The 15,763-nt window shown below is 34.7% G+C and overlaps 1 protein-coding gene across 11 annotated transcripts in view; it reads right to left on the bottom strand.

Moving 5' to 3' along the window:
* Nucleotides 1-15,763, bottom strand: part of KLHL13 (kelch like family member 13) — a 410,214-nt gene that overhangs the window by 7,481 nt on the left and 386,970 nt on the right. For all 11 annotated transcript variants that reach the window (XM_055376218.1, XM_055376216.1, XM_055376217.1 and 8 more), the window contains 3 exons: nt 14,910-15,042; nt 14,195-14,391; nt 3,993-4,788 (listed from right to left, as the gene is read on the bottom strand). In XM_055376218.1, the coding sequence (XP_055232193.1) occupies nt 3,993-4,788; nt 14,195-14,391; nt 14,910-15,042 (1,126 nt within the window). The remainder of the gene's footprint in view (nt 1-3,992; nt 4,789-14,194; nt 14,392-14,909; nt 15,043-15,763) is intronic.

Raw genomic sequence — 15,763 nt, forward strand, 5'->3', positions numbered from 1 at the left:
TATATGACACAATTTTGAAAGATGCCAGAAATAACTGACTCCTTTTACACTTAAGTGACAGCTACTCTAAGCCTCCCCTAGTTTCCCATTGTAACCAGTGTCAAAGGAAAGCAGCATTTTGAAGGAATTATATTTCAGCACTAAACCAGGTGAGCACATGTGTGCTAGTGTGTGCGCACACACACACACACACACACACACAGTCTTTTTTTGATGAACAATGGGCTTAGGTTTCCTTTGGTCCAAGTACCCCATGGAAAGATTTTAAAAGGCCTAATGCATTAAAGTGATCTAAACTGTCTTGCAAATGTTGCCACTGTTTTTTTTTTAATTTTTAATTTTTGTGGGTACATAGTACGTGTATATTTTTATGGGGTACATGAGATGTTTTGATGCAGGCATGCAATGTATAATAATCACATCATAGAAGATGGAGTATCCATCCTCTCAGGCATTTATCCTCTGTGTTACAAATAATCCAATTATATATACTCATACTTATTGTAAAACATACAATTAAATTATTATTGACTATAGTCACCCTGCTGTGCTATCAAATACTAGGCCTTATTAATTCATTCTAACTATTTTTGTACCCATCAAATTTTTCTTTTTATAATTATATACAGGCAATGGTTACTGTGTGTATGAAGTGATATACTGGTACTAATCAACCTATTAAATTATTAAATGACTTTCCCATCAATCCCCTCTTCCTGCCACCCATTCCCATCACCTCCTTCTATTTACATAGGCATATGAACGTCTCGACTTAATCAGTTACAATGGGAATGTTAATTTATTATAACAGATGTTAATGTGTGCATTGAAGGAAGAATTCTATTTTTAAAAAGTGCTTGTAGGGTAGGGGAAATGTTAAAAACTCAGTTTCTGGCAGGAACATTCAGAAATATAGGCAAGAGTTTCTTTAGAATGAAAATCTCCTATTCTGCAAAAACAATGGGTCCAAGAAAACTGGAAATGCCAACTAACACAAATTCATTTTTTATTTATATAAAGAGAAACACGATCATGGATAGAATTCAGGAAATTTCATTAATATTATTCTTTGGGAGCAACAGTAATCAAGGCAGTTTTCATCAAGTTTGGTTACCTCAGTAATATAGGATGTGATGTGACAAGACAATCTACTTCTTGCTTCTATTTGAGTATAACATAGAAAGAACTCAAAGGGGGTGGAGTGGATCAGAAACAAATGAAGCCTCTTGCTTCTTGGCTTTATCTAATGACTCTTTTTGGCCTTTTTTCTCCTGAAATCAAGACTCTAAATTTGAATGCACTTACTAAGTCCATCACAAAATATTTTTTAAACTTCCAATATATTGTATAATAAAATGTTTAGTACAGAATGCGTTTGATGGGTATGCTGATTTTAAGGGATGCAATCATTTTCTACAAAAGTTTAGCTACTTATAGGTTACAAATCTATAAGGTCATTATAGATTTGTAATCTACAGATCATTTCAAATGGAATAAAATATCAAATAATTGGATGATAACTAGAATTACAATTCTTGGAATAGATGGTTTGTGCCTGTATTATAATGACATGTGCCTTTTTTTAAATGCAGTTTATGAAATAAGATTAAAATGGACCTATATTTACCATTAGAGGGGAAATTTTTTTAAGTCATTATCCTTAGGTTAAGCTTTAGAAATTTTATTGTTAAAGCCTAAATATGAATTTAGGAATACCCTAAGAAAAGCATGATTTCCTTGTTTCTTTTCCCTTTCAAAATGAAACACAGAAGACTGTTTTTAATCAGAGATGGAGGGGTGGTTTCTGAAGGTCAGGAGCAAGGATTCCTGTGTATGAGCCACTTGCCCAACAGGGTGGTCTATTTCTAGTTCCTAGACTGGTATACCATAGGAGCAACTGAAAGAGAGTTGGGATAGGTTCAAAGAAAGAAGCCTCTAGCATCTTGGTTTTATGTAATGACTCTCCTTGGCCTGAAGATTAAAAACTCCCAGAAGAATATGGCTTTTAATTAGTATTAGGAACTATATATTGAAAGCTAAGTAGCCGCATATTAACAGGGGTGATAATATCAACAAGCAAGGACTGACTTTGAAAAACGGAGCTACTTCCTTTGAGAAAAGAAGACTGACCAAGTTAATGACCTATTATTTGTGAAGAAAATATTTAAGAAAACATTATCTTATACAGGGATTTTCTAAGAAACAACCAAGTCACTACTTGCACCTTCTAGATATTTCCAGATACCGCAAATTTAAAATAGTATAATAACGTGAAAATAATGTGTGTAGGTTTACTGAGGAGGCCTAAAGAACAATTGTACACTAAGGACACTTATGCCTTAACTGCTTTTAAAAGTCCAATTATTAAAATATATTGGAAAACCTATGCAGTTCATGATCATGCAACATAGTCCAACAATCTAGAAAATCTGGTCTTAGAAAAAAATATCATTGTAACAACAAAGAAAAAAAAACTTTGGGTAGAAAAGATCAGGAAAAAGACCATGTCACTAACAAGAAAGGGTTTTATAAACAGGAAAGTATAAAAGCTGAGAACAGTTATTCTTTTCTCTGATAAATAGCTTAGTCTCAAATACATTAAACTATCTTTTATTTCTTAGAATATTGAAAAACAAAGATTCTGAGAATTACTCTGAACTTATCCAGAGCCAATGCCAATATTTCGAACTTCCCCAGCTCTATGGAGCCTGGAATTGGTCAACTACAAGGACTTTATTTATTTATTTATTTATTTATTTATTTATTTATTTATTTATTTATTGGGTTCAAGCAATCCTGCTTCAGCCTCCCTAACAGCTAGGACTACAGGCATGAGCCACATCTGGCTTTCTTTCTTTCTTTCTTTCTTTCCTTCTTTCTGTCTTTCTGTCTTTCTGTCTTTCTGTCTTTTTTGTATTTTTTTATTTATTTACTTATTTATTTATATTATTATACTTTAAGTTCTGGGGTACATGTGCAGAACGTGCTGTTTTGTTACATAAGTATACACGTGCCATGGTGGTTTGCTGCACCCATCAACCTGTCACCTACATTAGGTATTTCTCCTAATGCTATCCCTCCCCTAGCCCCCCAGCCCCAGACAGGCCCTGGTGTGTGATGTTCCCCTCCCTGTGACAGACTCTATTTATAACAGAGAATAAAAGAATTGAAAACAAGGCCAAACAATAATGGAAATGACAAATATATGTCACAACATAAAATGTGGACTTCCTGCCTTTATTTTTGGAAAAATTATACTATCCCAATTTCATCTGAAATAATAAAATTTTACCTTTTTGGGTTAATTTACATAGCCAAAGTATTCTATATCAAAGTACATTTATGACCAATTTTATACTGGGAAGACAAAAAGGTGACCATCAAATAAAGCTTACCAGATGGGCTTACGGAAAAGAAAACTATCTGATATTACATCAAGAGAATTATTTTTAAAACAGTCATAGATCATAATATTCACAGAGAACAAACTTTGGATAATGTTGAACTTTGTACATTTAACCTATAAAGAAAATTATCTATGTAGCCACTAATAGGTAACAAATTTTGTAAAAGAAGAAACAATGAAAGTTTTCTGTAATGAAGGATTGTAACCTGTTCAGTAAAATATCATATGGCCTTTTAAAAGCAGAAAATGAGAAAACATGCCAAACTTCTATGCAAGACCTTATTATAATTTAAATGAGCTAAGTATACTCTTTAGATGAACCTTCAAGATGAAGACCATATATACTGCACAGGTGAAATATGCTACAATATACTGATGCATTTGTAACATACAATTTGTTCCCTTGCCAACGATATATGCCCAGATAAGGCATAAAGATGGTCTCCAATATTTTCTCAGAAAAATAGTTTTAAAACAAAACCCTAACTACATTTTTATCTGATTTTACAGGACTGCTTATTTTATGATTTGATAAGAATTTCTGAGTGAAGAAATTTGTCTCTATGCTTAATATAAATGCACTTACGCAGTTCACCTGCTGCATTTCGCCCACCAACTGCATACAGATATCCTTTGAGGGCACTTAGGTGGAAGAAGGTGCGCTTTTCATTTAAAGATGCAACTTGCATCCATTTATTGTATCGAGGATCAAATCTGAAGACTGTATCAACTGCCGTTTTTCCTTTTGTATCATAATTACTCTGTCCGCCAACCACATAGAGAAAATTTCCAATGACGGCGATGCCATGCTGGTACCTTGGGGCATCCATGGGGGCTAACGATTTCCACTCATGGGCCTTTTCATCATACATGCGCAATTCCTTACTGACAACCAGCTGCTGCCTCAGCACTCCTCCTAGTGTAACCAAGTGAGTGGTGTCAGACCTAATGGCAGTCCTGTCTGACTGCATAACTGGCTGCATATATGGCATCATTTGGTAATTGCTGGCTTCCAAAAGCAAATTCACACAAGTATTGTCAGTTCTCATGAAATCCACTGTTTGCACGTAATTAATGAGCTCCTGTGGTGTCATCAGTGGAAATCGTATGTTCTTCATTAATTTTGCAGCAAAGTCCATCCGAGGCTCTTCCAGGCGAAGCCAACGACAGGTAGCCTTAAAGAGCTCAAGTTCAGTACAGTGCTTAAGGCTATTACTGGAAAGCACGAAGGCAAGACGCTCAAAAGGGAGTTTCAAGAACTCCCCTGTGCTCAGCAATGCAGGAAAATTCTTCAAGACGAAACTGTTAACGTATTTATCCACTTCTGTTAGATTGTAGGTGTTGGCAATCCGTCCAACTTCAACACAGTTGTCTAAAGTGACCTATTAAGCCAATTAAAAAAAATTAAAACATGACTATTTTCATGGCAATCACATCTTGATAGCACAAATACCTGTTCTAGAATAAGAGTAAATTATGCTTTTAATGTTCAAATAGATACAAATAGGATTCTTATCTAAATGTATCAATGATCTACAAACAGATAATTTGCAAACCACCTTTACTTAATCCACTAGAAGGCTGACTAAAAGAAAATGATCAAAGTCAGTAAGTTAGAAGCTACTCTAAGAAACAATGTTATAACTAGAATATGGCCAAACTAGTTACTCTTCTCTCCTCAAAAATGTATCCCACCCCCACCCCCAAAATACTGATAAAATTCCTGCCAGATGGAAACTTGGGAAAATAGAAGGTTGTTCTATTATGATTCATCTCAATCCACTTCTTAGTCATTATTCTTAAAAATACCACACAGCTAGCAGATCCATGAACAGAAAAGCTCTAATACCCAATCCCTAGATTTCCCTTTCACGTAAATAGGCATCACTCATTACTATCATTCATTTTGGTTCCTTCAAAGTTATCACTCATAATGAAAATAATTTAATAAGATAATTATTCCTAGGGTAAATTAATTTTCAACATTATTTATCTGGAAATATAAGCAAGGAAATGTCTTTCTTAAGGGCAGACGGGTATATCTACAACAAATCTCTCATGTAAATGAGATTTTGGTATCTGTGATGACTGCTTCCATCTGGGCAACACAGCTTTCCTTAGCCACTCTTACTTTTCAGCACATTCTGTTTCTCTCTGGCGTCAACGTGAGCCCAGAACCATCTCCCCACCATAGAGCAAAATATACCATAAAGTGAAAAGCTGACAAAGAAGAGAAGTGACAGAGAGGCCTTTCCTCAGTAGAACTTCTTTTCAATGCTCTAATAACTGACTTGTCAAAGGAAAAATAGGAAAAATAATATTAGCAAATATAATACAAAGAACAAACCACAAAAACAAGCCTACCATAAAAAATGCCAGTGTGTATGTATACAAACAGACACGGATCACAGGCAAAAGACTTAAATGTTTGGTTGTTTTTAAAATTTTGTCAGGTTATGTGTCCTCAATATCACACAAACTTTATCAATGTATTGTTAACCTCACACCTGTATAGTTGACAGATTTGGCAGATGGTTAAGAGAAAATAAAATAATCCTCCTGTTGACATTTCTTTAAAAACTGAAATAAAGCTAAAAACATGACTCCTCCACATAACATAACAGCCCAGTTAGGATATAATATCACTGAAATCTCTAAGGTTAACACACACACACATTGTTATTTTCATAGATTATTTTAATTAGACTTTAACTTATGGGATATACATGCAGAACGTGCAGGTTTGTTACATAGGTATTACACGTACCATGGTAGTTTGCTGCACCTATCAACCCGTCATCTACATTAGGTATTTCTCCTAATGCTATCCCTCCTCTAGCCTCCCAGCCTCCAACAGACTCTGGTGTGTGATGTTCCCCTCCCTGTGCCCATGAGTTCTCATTGTTCAACTCCCACTTATGAGTGAGAACATGTGGTGTTTGGTTTTCTGTTCCTGTGTTAGTTTGCTGAGAATGATGGTTTCCAGCTTCATTCATGTCCCTACAAAGGATATGAACTCATCCTTTTTTATGGCTGCATAGTATTCCACAGTGTACATGTGCCACATTTTCTTTATCCAGTCTATCATTGATTTATTACTCAAAAAGAATTTGTGCTCTTTTAAGTAGCTGATTTGCTTTACAAAAATGTTTAATTGCTTATTTTACTTAGTAGCTATATATTTTTAAAATACCTAACACATAACTGTAACATAAAAAAATAGAAAAATAAGTTAACAAATTATGAGTCTCTAGAAATAGCATAACACTGTATAAATACCCTGGATTTCTAACGTGGTTAATAAAAAGTCCATTTAATCCAATTTGAGGAGCTGCAGGTTGGTGGTTCAAAAATTTAAGTTTTGTAAATGGAGTTACAGTCAATACCTGTTTTCCCAATTCACCCTGAGTGGAAGGAATTTGAGGTCATGAATTCACTTCCCAAGACAAGTAAGAATTATCTCGTCCCCAGAGTGAAGGTGATTTATACTTTTGAAGATGTTTATTAGTATAGTTAAGCAAAAGTTGATGACAACACAAATATAATTCCCAAGTATGCAAATTCTCATCATTATTGATACGATTACTAAAAAACAACAAAGAATGGGTACTTTAAGAAGACAAAATGATACTACCAGTTGCCAGTCACCAAACTGAAATCTAAATTTATAGCATGTAAAATAGAGCAAGATTAAAGATTAAAAGCCAAACTGTATAATTTAGAAATGGGATCAAGGTATTTAATTCCTTCACCTTTTCCCTCTTCAAATTTATCCAGTGAGAAAATGATTGCTAGAATAACACGAGAAAGAAACTTACATTTTATTTACAGGCATTTGGAAAATACCTTCTATATATCAATACGTTCATATATACAGACACACAAGACTAGAAAAGACTTTGACAGACCATCTAACCAATACAAATAGCTGCCTACTTTTTTCTTTAAAATCACCAGAGAAAGGTATTCCATAACCTTCCGAACTGTTATCTTCTTGATAGAAGAACTAAGTATTTTCTTTTTTTATTTCTTTCAGTTTTTAATTTTTGTAGGCACATAGTTGGTATATATATTTATGGGGTACCCAAGACTAAGTATTTTCTATAGCTCATATACAACAGCTACCATACTGTGAGTATACAACAAAGGCTAAATACTACAAGTATCAAAAATATAAAAAGTAAAGATACGATGATAGATGCAATTAAAAATAGGATACCTGTTGAATTAATGTAGCAAATTACTAAAACCTTATTAATTTCAAAATGAGACACAGACAAGAAAAATATGTAATAGGAAATTAATTCTTAGCAAGTATATGTAATCAAAGCTTAAAAATTAATCATGGAATATAGAAATTAAAGAAGCAAAGTCTACAGTAATAATTAACAATATAAATAGACCAAAACTGATGGAATTATAGTAAACAATATTCAGAGAAATACATAATATTCTATTATGGTTCATTTTAATCCACTTCTCCATCATGATTCTTAAAAGTGACTCAGCTAGAAGATCTCCAAACATTAAGCCTAGACAGTATTTTTAAATGGATACATGTGTTTGTTCATCCACTGGATACATAAAAGGATAAATGGATAATTGGATATCCATAAATGGATAATTGGACTTATAATGCAATCTACATATATATAATAGAATACACATTGAAAATATAAAATATGAAGTTTAAAGCTTATTTTAAAAATTTCTAAGTAGAAATTTCATCTGAGTTCATCTTTTATTTCATCTGAAAACCTGGCCACAATTCCAAAGAAGGTTCACTGAAAAACAGAGTTATAACAGAAGTTAATCCAAATAACTACATTGGCATTTAAAAAGAACAACAAGGCCGGGGGCGGTGGCTCACGCCTGTAATCCCAGCACTTTGAGAGGCCTTGGTGGGTGGATCATGAGGTCAGGAGATCGAGACCATCTTGGCCCACATGGTGAAACCATCTCTACTAAAAATACAAAAATTAGCCGGATGTGGTGGCACACGCCTGTATTCCCAGCTACCTGGGAGGCTGAGGCAGGAGAATCACTTGAACCCGGGAGGCGGAGGTTGCTGTGAGCCAAGACCGCACCACTGCACTCCAGCCTGGTGACAGAGCAAGACTCCATCAAAAAAAAGAAAAAAAAAAAAAGAACAACAAAAAAGGATAAAATTCTTCAAGCACCTGTGGGAACCTATAAAATTGTTCTTAAAATAATCAACTGCTCATTTACATTTCCTTGATATAAATTATTATAAATTATTCTTTTATAACCAAACAACAGTCATAGTCATCCTAAAGGCACTTCCAACATCATAACATTGCAAGTGGTATTCTCAATAACATACTGGTCCTCACTGCTGCTGTACTATTCAAATTATAAATGATGTACCCAAAACACTGTCATTAACATAATTTGCTATTTTAATGGAAGATTTCATCTGAAATCTAGGACTTTTTTTAAAAGATTGGTGTTTTATAGAAAGAAATTCCCATTTGGAAAAAAAAATGGGTATCTGCTTTTTTTTTTTTTTTCTGGCTAGCCGAGTGAAGCAGTGGAAGTGAAGAAGGAACAAAGAAATCTGTAACTGGTTGTGATCAATTAGTTGTAAACACCACTGCACTCGGACCAGCCCGTATCTGCTTTTGTACTCTCAAGGGAAATGCAAAGACTAAGAAATCTGGCAAAAATTTGGGGAACTCCTTAGCCATTCAATGCGCCAAATTCTACTTGGTGCTATCTAGTTTATTAAAATGACAGCCTGATATCTAGTACAATCAATGCAGAGAATGAAACCATGTCCACAGAATAAGACTAGGAAGAAATCAAACAAGCTACTTTAGCAGGCAGAGAATGTACAGGTATCTTTTCTCAAGCCTCCTTCCACAGATGAGACCGTCACAGGACACAAAGAAGAGACACTTTGGTAAGAACAAAGGGATAACTGAATAATAAACACCTCTCTCTCTTTCAGTCTTTGTCTTTCTTCAGTTTCTAAATGCTATTTGAGGTGAATGCCACTGGTGTCTCCAGCCCAAAATATTCAATTCTCTATTTATTTGCACTTTGAATGCAGTTCCTTTATTGAATGCAATGTTAGTTATTACAATGGCTTTTGTGAGGTTGAAGAGGTTTGAGCCCAGGCTAGGCCTCTTCTTCCCAGACAGAGTCCCAGATAGCAGATAGGCAAGAATGGGTGCTCAAGGTTATAGGAGGGATATTTAGAATATTTAAAAACCACACAAGATGGGTATCAACCAATCAGAATGGATGGCCGACCATAAGCAACGGGGATGGCCTTCTATGTACTATTTGCCCAATATCAGCCCTGTCAATAAGGAAGTCAAGACTGGTTTGGTGGGGAGGGAAATAATTTTGATTCATTTTTAATTTTAATTATCTATACAATTTGTCTCTAACTTGCATTAAATTGCCCTCAAAAGTGAAAAAAAAATCTTAAAAAACATGTATGTTAATCTTTACGGGTAAATACAATTTAGATTAAATGAAGAATGTGAAATATATGTACTATGCAGGAAATCCTCAGTAATTTAGTAACAGAGGCAAAGCAAAAGGAACTGTCTTCTCCAATGACTTCTGATTCTTTTTGTTTTTCTTTTGAGAGAAACATATTCTCCCTATTCCTCTCTCTTGTCTCCTTCCCACTTATGTACCTCCTTTATTTTGTCTCCAACTCTTCATCACCTCCAGTCACCTCAATAAACTTTCTCTCTACTTCATTGTAAGCTCTCCACCCCACCACTGATAACAAACGTGCAGGTGGAACCAGTAATCTACCTGCATCAAGGGGGGAAAACACAATTAAAAAATTATTTTAAGAAAGATTATCCCCAAGTCTAAAGCCCAATAACATATCTCATTTTCTTGTTAAAAAATGCTTTTATACAAACATAAAGTGATTTCTTTCTCACCTTTATTCTGTTTTGTTCATTCTATATATTTGTATATTTAAATTGTAATCTTTTGAGTTCAATTACAGATGCCCTATTTCAGCAACCTAACATTAAATTAGGTTGTTTTGTGAACTAGCCTAAAATCCTCCATAACAAAAGTTCCGTGGGGCAAATGCTAGATGCTAAAAATTTCAAATTGCAAACAAAGGATAAACAAAACTTACACAACTTTCTTATAAACTAGCAAATGGGGCTGGGCGCGGTGGCTCACGCCTGTAATCCCAATGCTTTGGGAGGCTGAGGCGGGTGGATCACCTGAGGTCAGGAGTTCGAGACCAGCCTGACCAACATGGAGAAAGCTCGTCTCTACTAAAAATGCAAAATTAGCCAGGCACAGTGGTGCATGCCTGTAATCCCAGCTACTCGGGAGGCTGAGGCAGGATAATCGCTTGAACCTGGGAGGCGGAGGTTGCGATGAGCCAAGATCCTGCCATTGCACTCCAGCCTGGGCAACAACAGCGACACTCCGCCTCAAAAAACAAAACAAAACAAAAAAAAAAACACTAGCTAATGGGCACAGTATTTAACATGTTGTAGTTATACAATGTCATAAGGACAAAACCAATGCAATTTTTAGGTATGACTAAACAAAGGCAATTTTCCATTATCTCCATAGTATATAAAAGTGGTTTTAGTTTTACAGAAATTTTTACCTACTGTGCTTCATATCTATCCTTCATTGTCATCCTTCTGTATTCATTTCATTGTCCTCTTTTCCATAACTCCAAGAAAATAACATAGCAAAAACAAAAATGCCACATCCTATAAACCACTAAGTAACACTGCAAATGATGGCAAAGTTAGAAGGGAGGTTGGCTCTTGTTCTATTAACACTGATGCTCTGTTATAGAAAACTGGTATCTCTATCCCACCAAAGGTGAGTGTGGCTTTACTAATGTATCTAGAGTTATCACTCAAAACTAATACATACATGTTTTCTGGGTTCTTTACTGATTCGCATTTTACGTACCACTGTTACTGATTCACATTTTACGTACCACGGTTCTTCTTCCTCCACACAAATGATTGAGAATAGGATAGAACAGAATTGTATTAGAAGGGAATTTTTCTGTCTAAAAGTTCAAACCCAAATAGTGTTTTGATTATGTGAACTATAATATCACTATATCATTAAAAACATAAAGCCTATTTCCTCTAAAACATCTTATTTCAGCACACAGTTCTTAAACATGAGAACATTATATTAAAATTTATCTATAATAACTTAGCTCATGGAAGAACTTCAAAAAATCCTCCTTTAAAAAATATAGTATCTTGAGATGTTCAGTTTTTATAAGTAGAAAATACACTGGGCTACTATTTTTCCTTTTTCACTTGATTGTTGAGAAGGAAAGGGGAAATAAATAGAGCAAGACGGAACATAGGTTTAACTAAAAAAACAGAATGCATGAAAGAAGGGTAAAGGAAAACTTGGGTTTTGCATGTTCCTGGAACTAATAATCTGCCAGATTTTCTCAAAAATTACAATGGATTCTGAGAGGGAAGAGATTTCTACTCTAAAACCATACAGACATATCCTCTGCAAAAAAGGATGAAGGACAAGTAAGGTAGAATAATGCAAAGAAAAGAGGTAATTCCTAAAAGTTCATAGGCAAGAAAATTCTAAAACTAAGAGGTAGGAGTAAAGTCTATCACAAGTAATCTTTGCTACAGAGAAGCTTCTTCTCCATTAGAAATAGGTTTTAGGATGTCTGCAAAGGATGCAAAAAAAATGAACATGATATTTAAGGCAATATTAAGTGTTTACAAAAATGAAGACATTTCTAAATTGTTAAACAATTATAATAAATGTTTCAACACAGGTTAAGGAACCAACAGTCTAATTACTGGAAATTAGCAATACAAAGTGACTATGGTCTCATCTTTAAATAAAATTGCTTTAAATACAGTTATCTAGAACAAAATTCTTTTCTATTATTGTGACAGTAATATTACTATAACTTTTTGTATTGTGTATTATCCAGTTTGGTCATTTTCTTTCAGGTAAAGGAATTGATCACAATCAATACCTGAAGTTCTAAGTACTAAACTTCTGTATTAGAGGATAGGCCAACAATGTCTCTTGTTAATGATTAGTTCCAAAGAAATCATGGCACTTTCCTTAATTTGGCTCAGGATGACCATGTGTTGCTAAGATCAGTGTAAAGCAATGTTAAGAGTCTATAAGTACAAGCTTTAAGTGTTACTACTAAATTAAATTCTGGACTTGAGGCATTTTGAAAATCACATTCAATATGATTCATTTTTCATTGAAATGAAGTTGTTATATCATGCCAGTGACACAACCAGAGGTGAGATCCTAATAGCTCTTGAGGGGATGGGCCTTGTATGATCAAATTTAAATAAAATTTAGCACCTACATTCAGTAATGGAGGCAAGCAATAGCATGGGAATTAACCAACTTCACTTGGGCTACTTTCGCAATAAAGAAGACAATACAAGTCAACAATATAGCACCATGCTGCCATAAAAACCCTTAAAAGTAGCAATTAGTTCAAATTTTATAAGTAATTGTGAGACAGCAGTCTGAGTTTTCTAAACACACTTTCAATAGGCCAGTTAAATTAGTTATTGGCTGACTTTTAAGATAGTTAAGTACCTTAATAATAAAATAATTAAGGACATGCTCTCTTGAAACTTAGTGTTTTAAAGAAGGTTCCATGTTCAAAAAATGTAAGTTGTAAAGATCTAACAGCAATTATTTACCTATATTAAGATTGATATGAGTTAAAAAATTATAGAAAACATATCCATCAACATAATGAGTTAGAAAATATACCAAAAATTAATATTGCCAGAATTCTTAATCAGAAAAACAAGCTCCAAGACCTCTGGAAGTCTTGGCAATATTTCTGTCCAGTGTAGCCATTTATCTACCCAGAAGTAAAATTTAAAGGTCTCAACTAAAATAAAACACTCTCTTCAGGAACTGGGTGACTATCATTAAGTACTTCATCGATTGGTAGTTGTATGTGTCCTATCTTATCTATTAAAAAATGGCTAAACACTATTCAGTAGGTGATATGTTTCTGTGGAATCAAGACTTACATTCTTACAGGTTTGCCCATAGGTATTAGTTCTTCTTAAGATCTAGCTCCCATATTAAAAGAAGAAATTTTAAAGAGTTCTAGAAGCTCAGATTACTTTTCCATTCAATTACATTTAAGAAGCCTGCTTGTTGTATAGTCATTAAGGTGAATAAAACCAGATTATGGTATATACCATTATCAAACAGTTAAAGTATATATCTTCATCAAACATTATTAGTATCTCATGTCATTTGATTACACAGAGGCTTTTTTTTTCTTCCTGAGATGGAGTCTCACTCTTGTTGCCCAGGCTGGAGTGCAATGGCGCGATCTCAGTTCACCACAACCTCCACCTCCCAGGTTCAAGCGATTCTCCTGCCTCAGCCTCCCAAGTAGCTGGAATTACAGGCATGCACCACCATGCCCAGCTAATTTTTGTATTTTTAGTAGAGACGGGCTTTCTCCATGTTTGTCAGGCTGGTCTTGAACTCCCAACCTTAGACGATCTGCCCACCTCGGCCTCCCAAAGTGCTGGGATTACAGGCGTAAGCCACGATGCCCGGCCAACACAGAGGCTTTTATTAAATGATTCTATTTCATAAAAATGCACCTGTTTCAATCTCACCTTGCTTACAGACCACATACTACAAGACACATCTGTCTAATGGCAAGTTTCACATTCCTGCACAGCAGATTTCATGAGTCCTAATCTAAACAGGCTACATCAGAGTCTACCACAGGAAAAATCAGATTTCAAAATATCTTACCCCAGATATGAGAAATACTTTACAGAAGTCCAAAACTGGCAGAATCTGTAGGAAACTGGCAGCTTCCAGCGTGTCTTGAAGGTTGTCCATATTAAGAGAAAGCTTTGCAGTATAAATGAAATCAATAATTTTCCTTAGACCGACTTTGCTCACACCGTGAAGTTTAATGCACATTAAATCTTGTTCTTTCATTCCACCTTAAATAAAAAGACATTCAATTAAATGAAGGTGGACAATTATGGTCAAACTCACTTCTGCTGCTAATTAGATGCAATAAAATCAAAGGAAAGTCTTATTTTATATAAGCAGTCATATTAGAGTCAGTCTGCTGCACATTTTACCGTTAAAAGAAAGTACTTAAAAAAGATAATCTCTATACTAATGGAGGTCATATATGATGCAAGTGCTTCCAAAATGTTCTCACTTCCTATCTTTTGACATAGAGTAGAGATTGTATTAGGAGGACACAGAGTCTCTGATGGCCCACTAGATATGAGCTTGAAAAAGAAAAGCTGTGAGATAAAGATGGACAGTATGAAAAAAGTGCATCAATTTTCCATGTTAAAACAGCACCACCGAAAACCATACATACTGTTGTGTATTTCTTTTGAAGCTGTTTCCAAAAGAACTAAATTTCATGTTAGAAATAAAAGATTTAAACACGGATTTTTCATATTGTTTTAATGTGGTTTCAGAGTTTTAAAAGGCAAACTACCTGTGAACATAGCCTTGAAGTAATCACTAGCAGATGCCATCATGACTCTATGCACAGGGAAAGCATCATCTGTGTCACCTGGCATCAGGGTCACATCACAAAGCAATCCTTCAAGTCGAAGCTGGTCAAAGCCCTACAACAAGAACATGAGTTGAGTCACTAATCAAGGTAAAATGAGGTTACAAATCTTTGTGTGCTAAAATTGTTTGAATATTAATGTGGTGCAACATATGTGGAACATAAAGCCAACAGAATATTCGGGAGAAGAAAAAATAACTGCACAACTTTCCTGATATGTGACAATGCATGTTTTCTTTCACTGTAGGAATAACACAAAATTAAGACTAATTTAGGTTAAAAACGATTAAGGAAAAAGTATATACTTTTGCTTATTTACACAATTATCAGCTTTTACCTTATTTTAAAAAATAATTACAATGTGCACTTCTACTTTCCCATCTGCAGAATGAGAGTATTAGACTGTCCAACATTCCTTTTCGCGATAATTTAATAGTCCTTTTACAGTGCTTGACTGAAGCATCTTGGTTTGGTTTTGTTTTGTTTTGGGGGAGGTTGAGAAAGAAAAGTAGAGAGCAACTGTATTAAGTACACGATAGTTCTTTCTACTAATTGTATTATTTCATCTCTTTGAGAAGCCTATACTCAGTACATTGCTGCTGCCTGGCCAAATATCTTTCAAGTTTCAAGTTTGAGACTTAATTATCTTTGTTTGAAAAAAACAAAAAACAAAAAAAGCCCAGGAAACCCCAACATGAGACTTAATTGTCTCCAAATGCCTAAAGGTTTAGTGGAGAATTAACAGGCTAGCAGCCACAATTCAGAGGAGTGACAGA

This window comes from Gorilla gorilla, chromosome X (genome assembly GCF_029281585.2).
Source record: "Gorilla gorilla gorilla isolate KB3781 chromosome X, NHGRI_mGorGor1-v2.1_pri, whole genome shotgun sequence".
Classification (NCBI taxonomy): domain Eukaryota; kingdom Metazoa; phylum Chordata; class Mammalia; order Primates; family Hominidae; genus Gorilla; species Gorilla gorilla.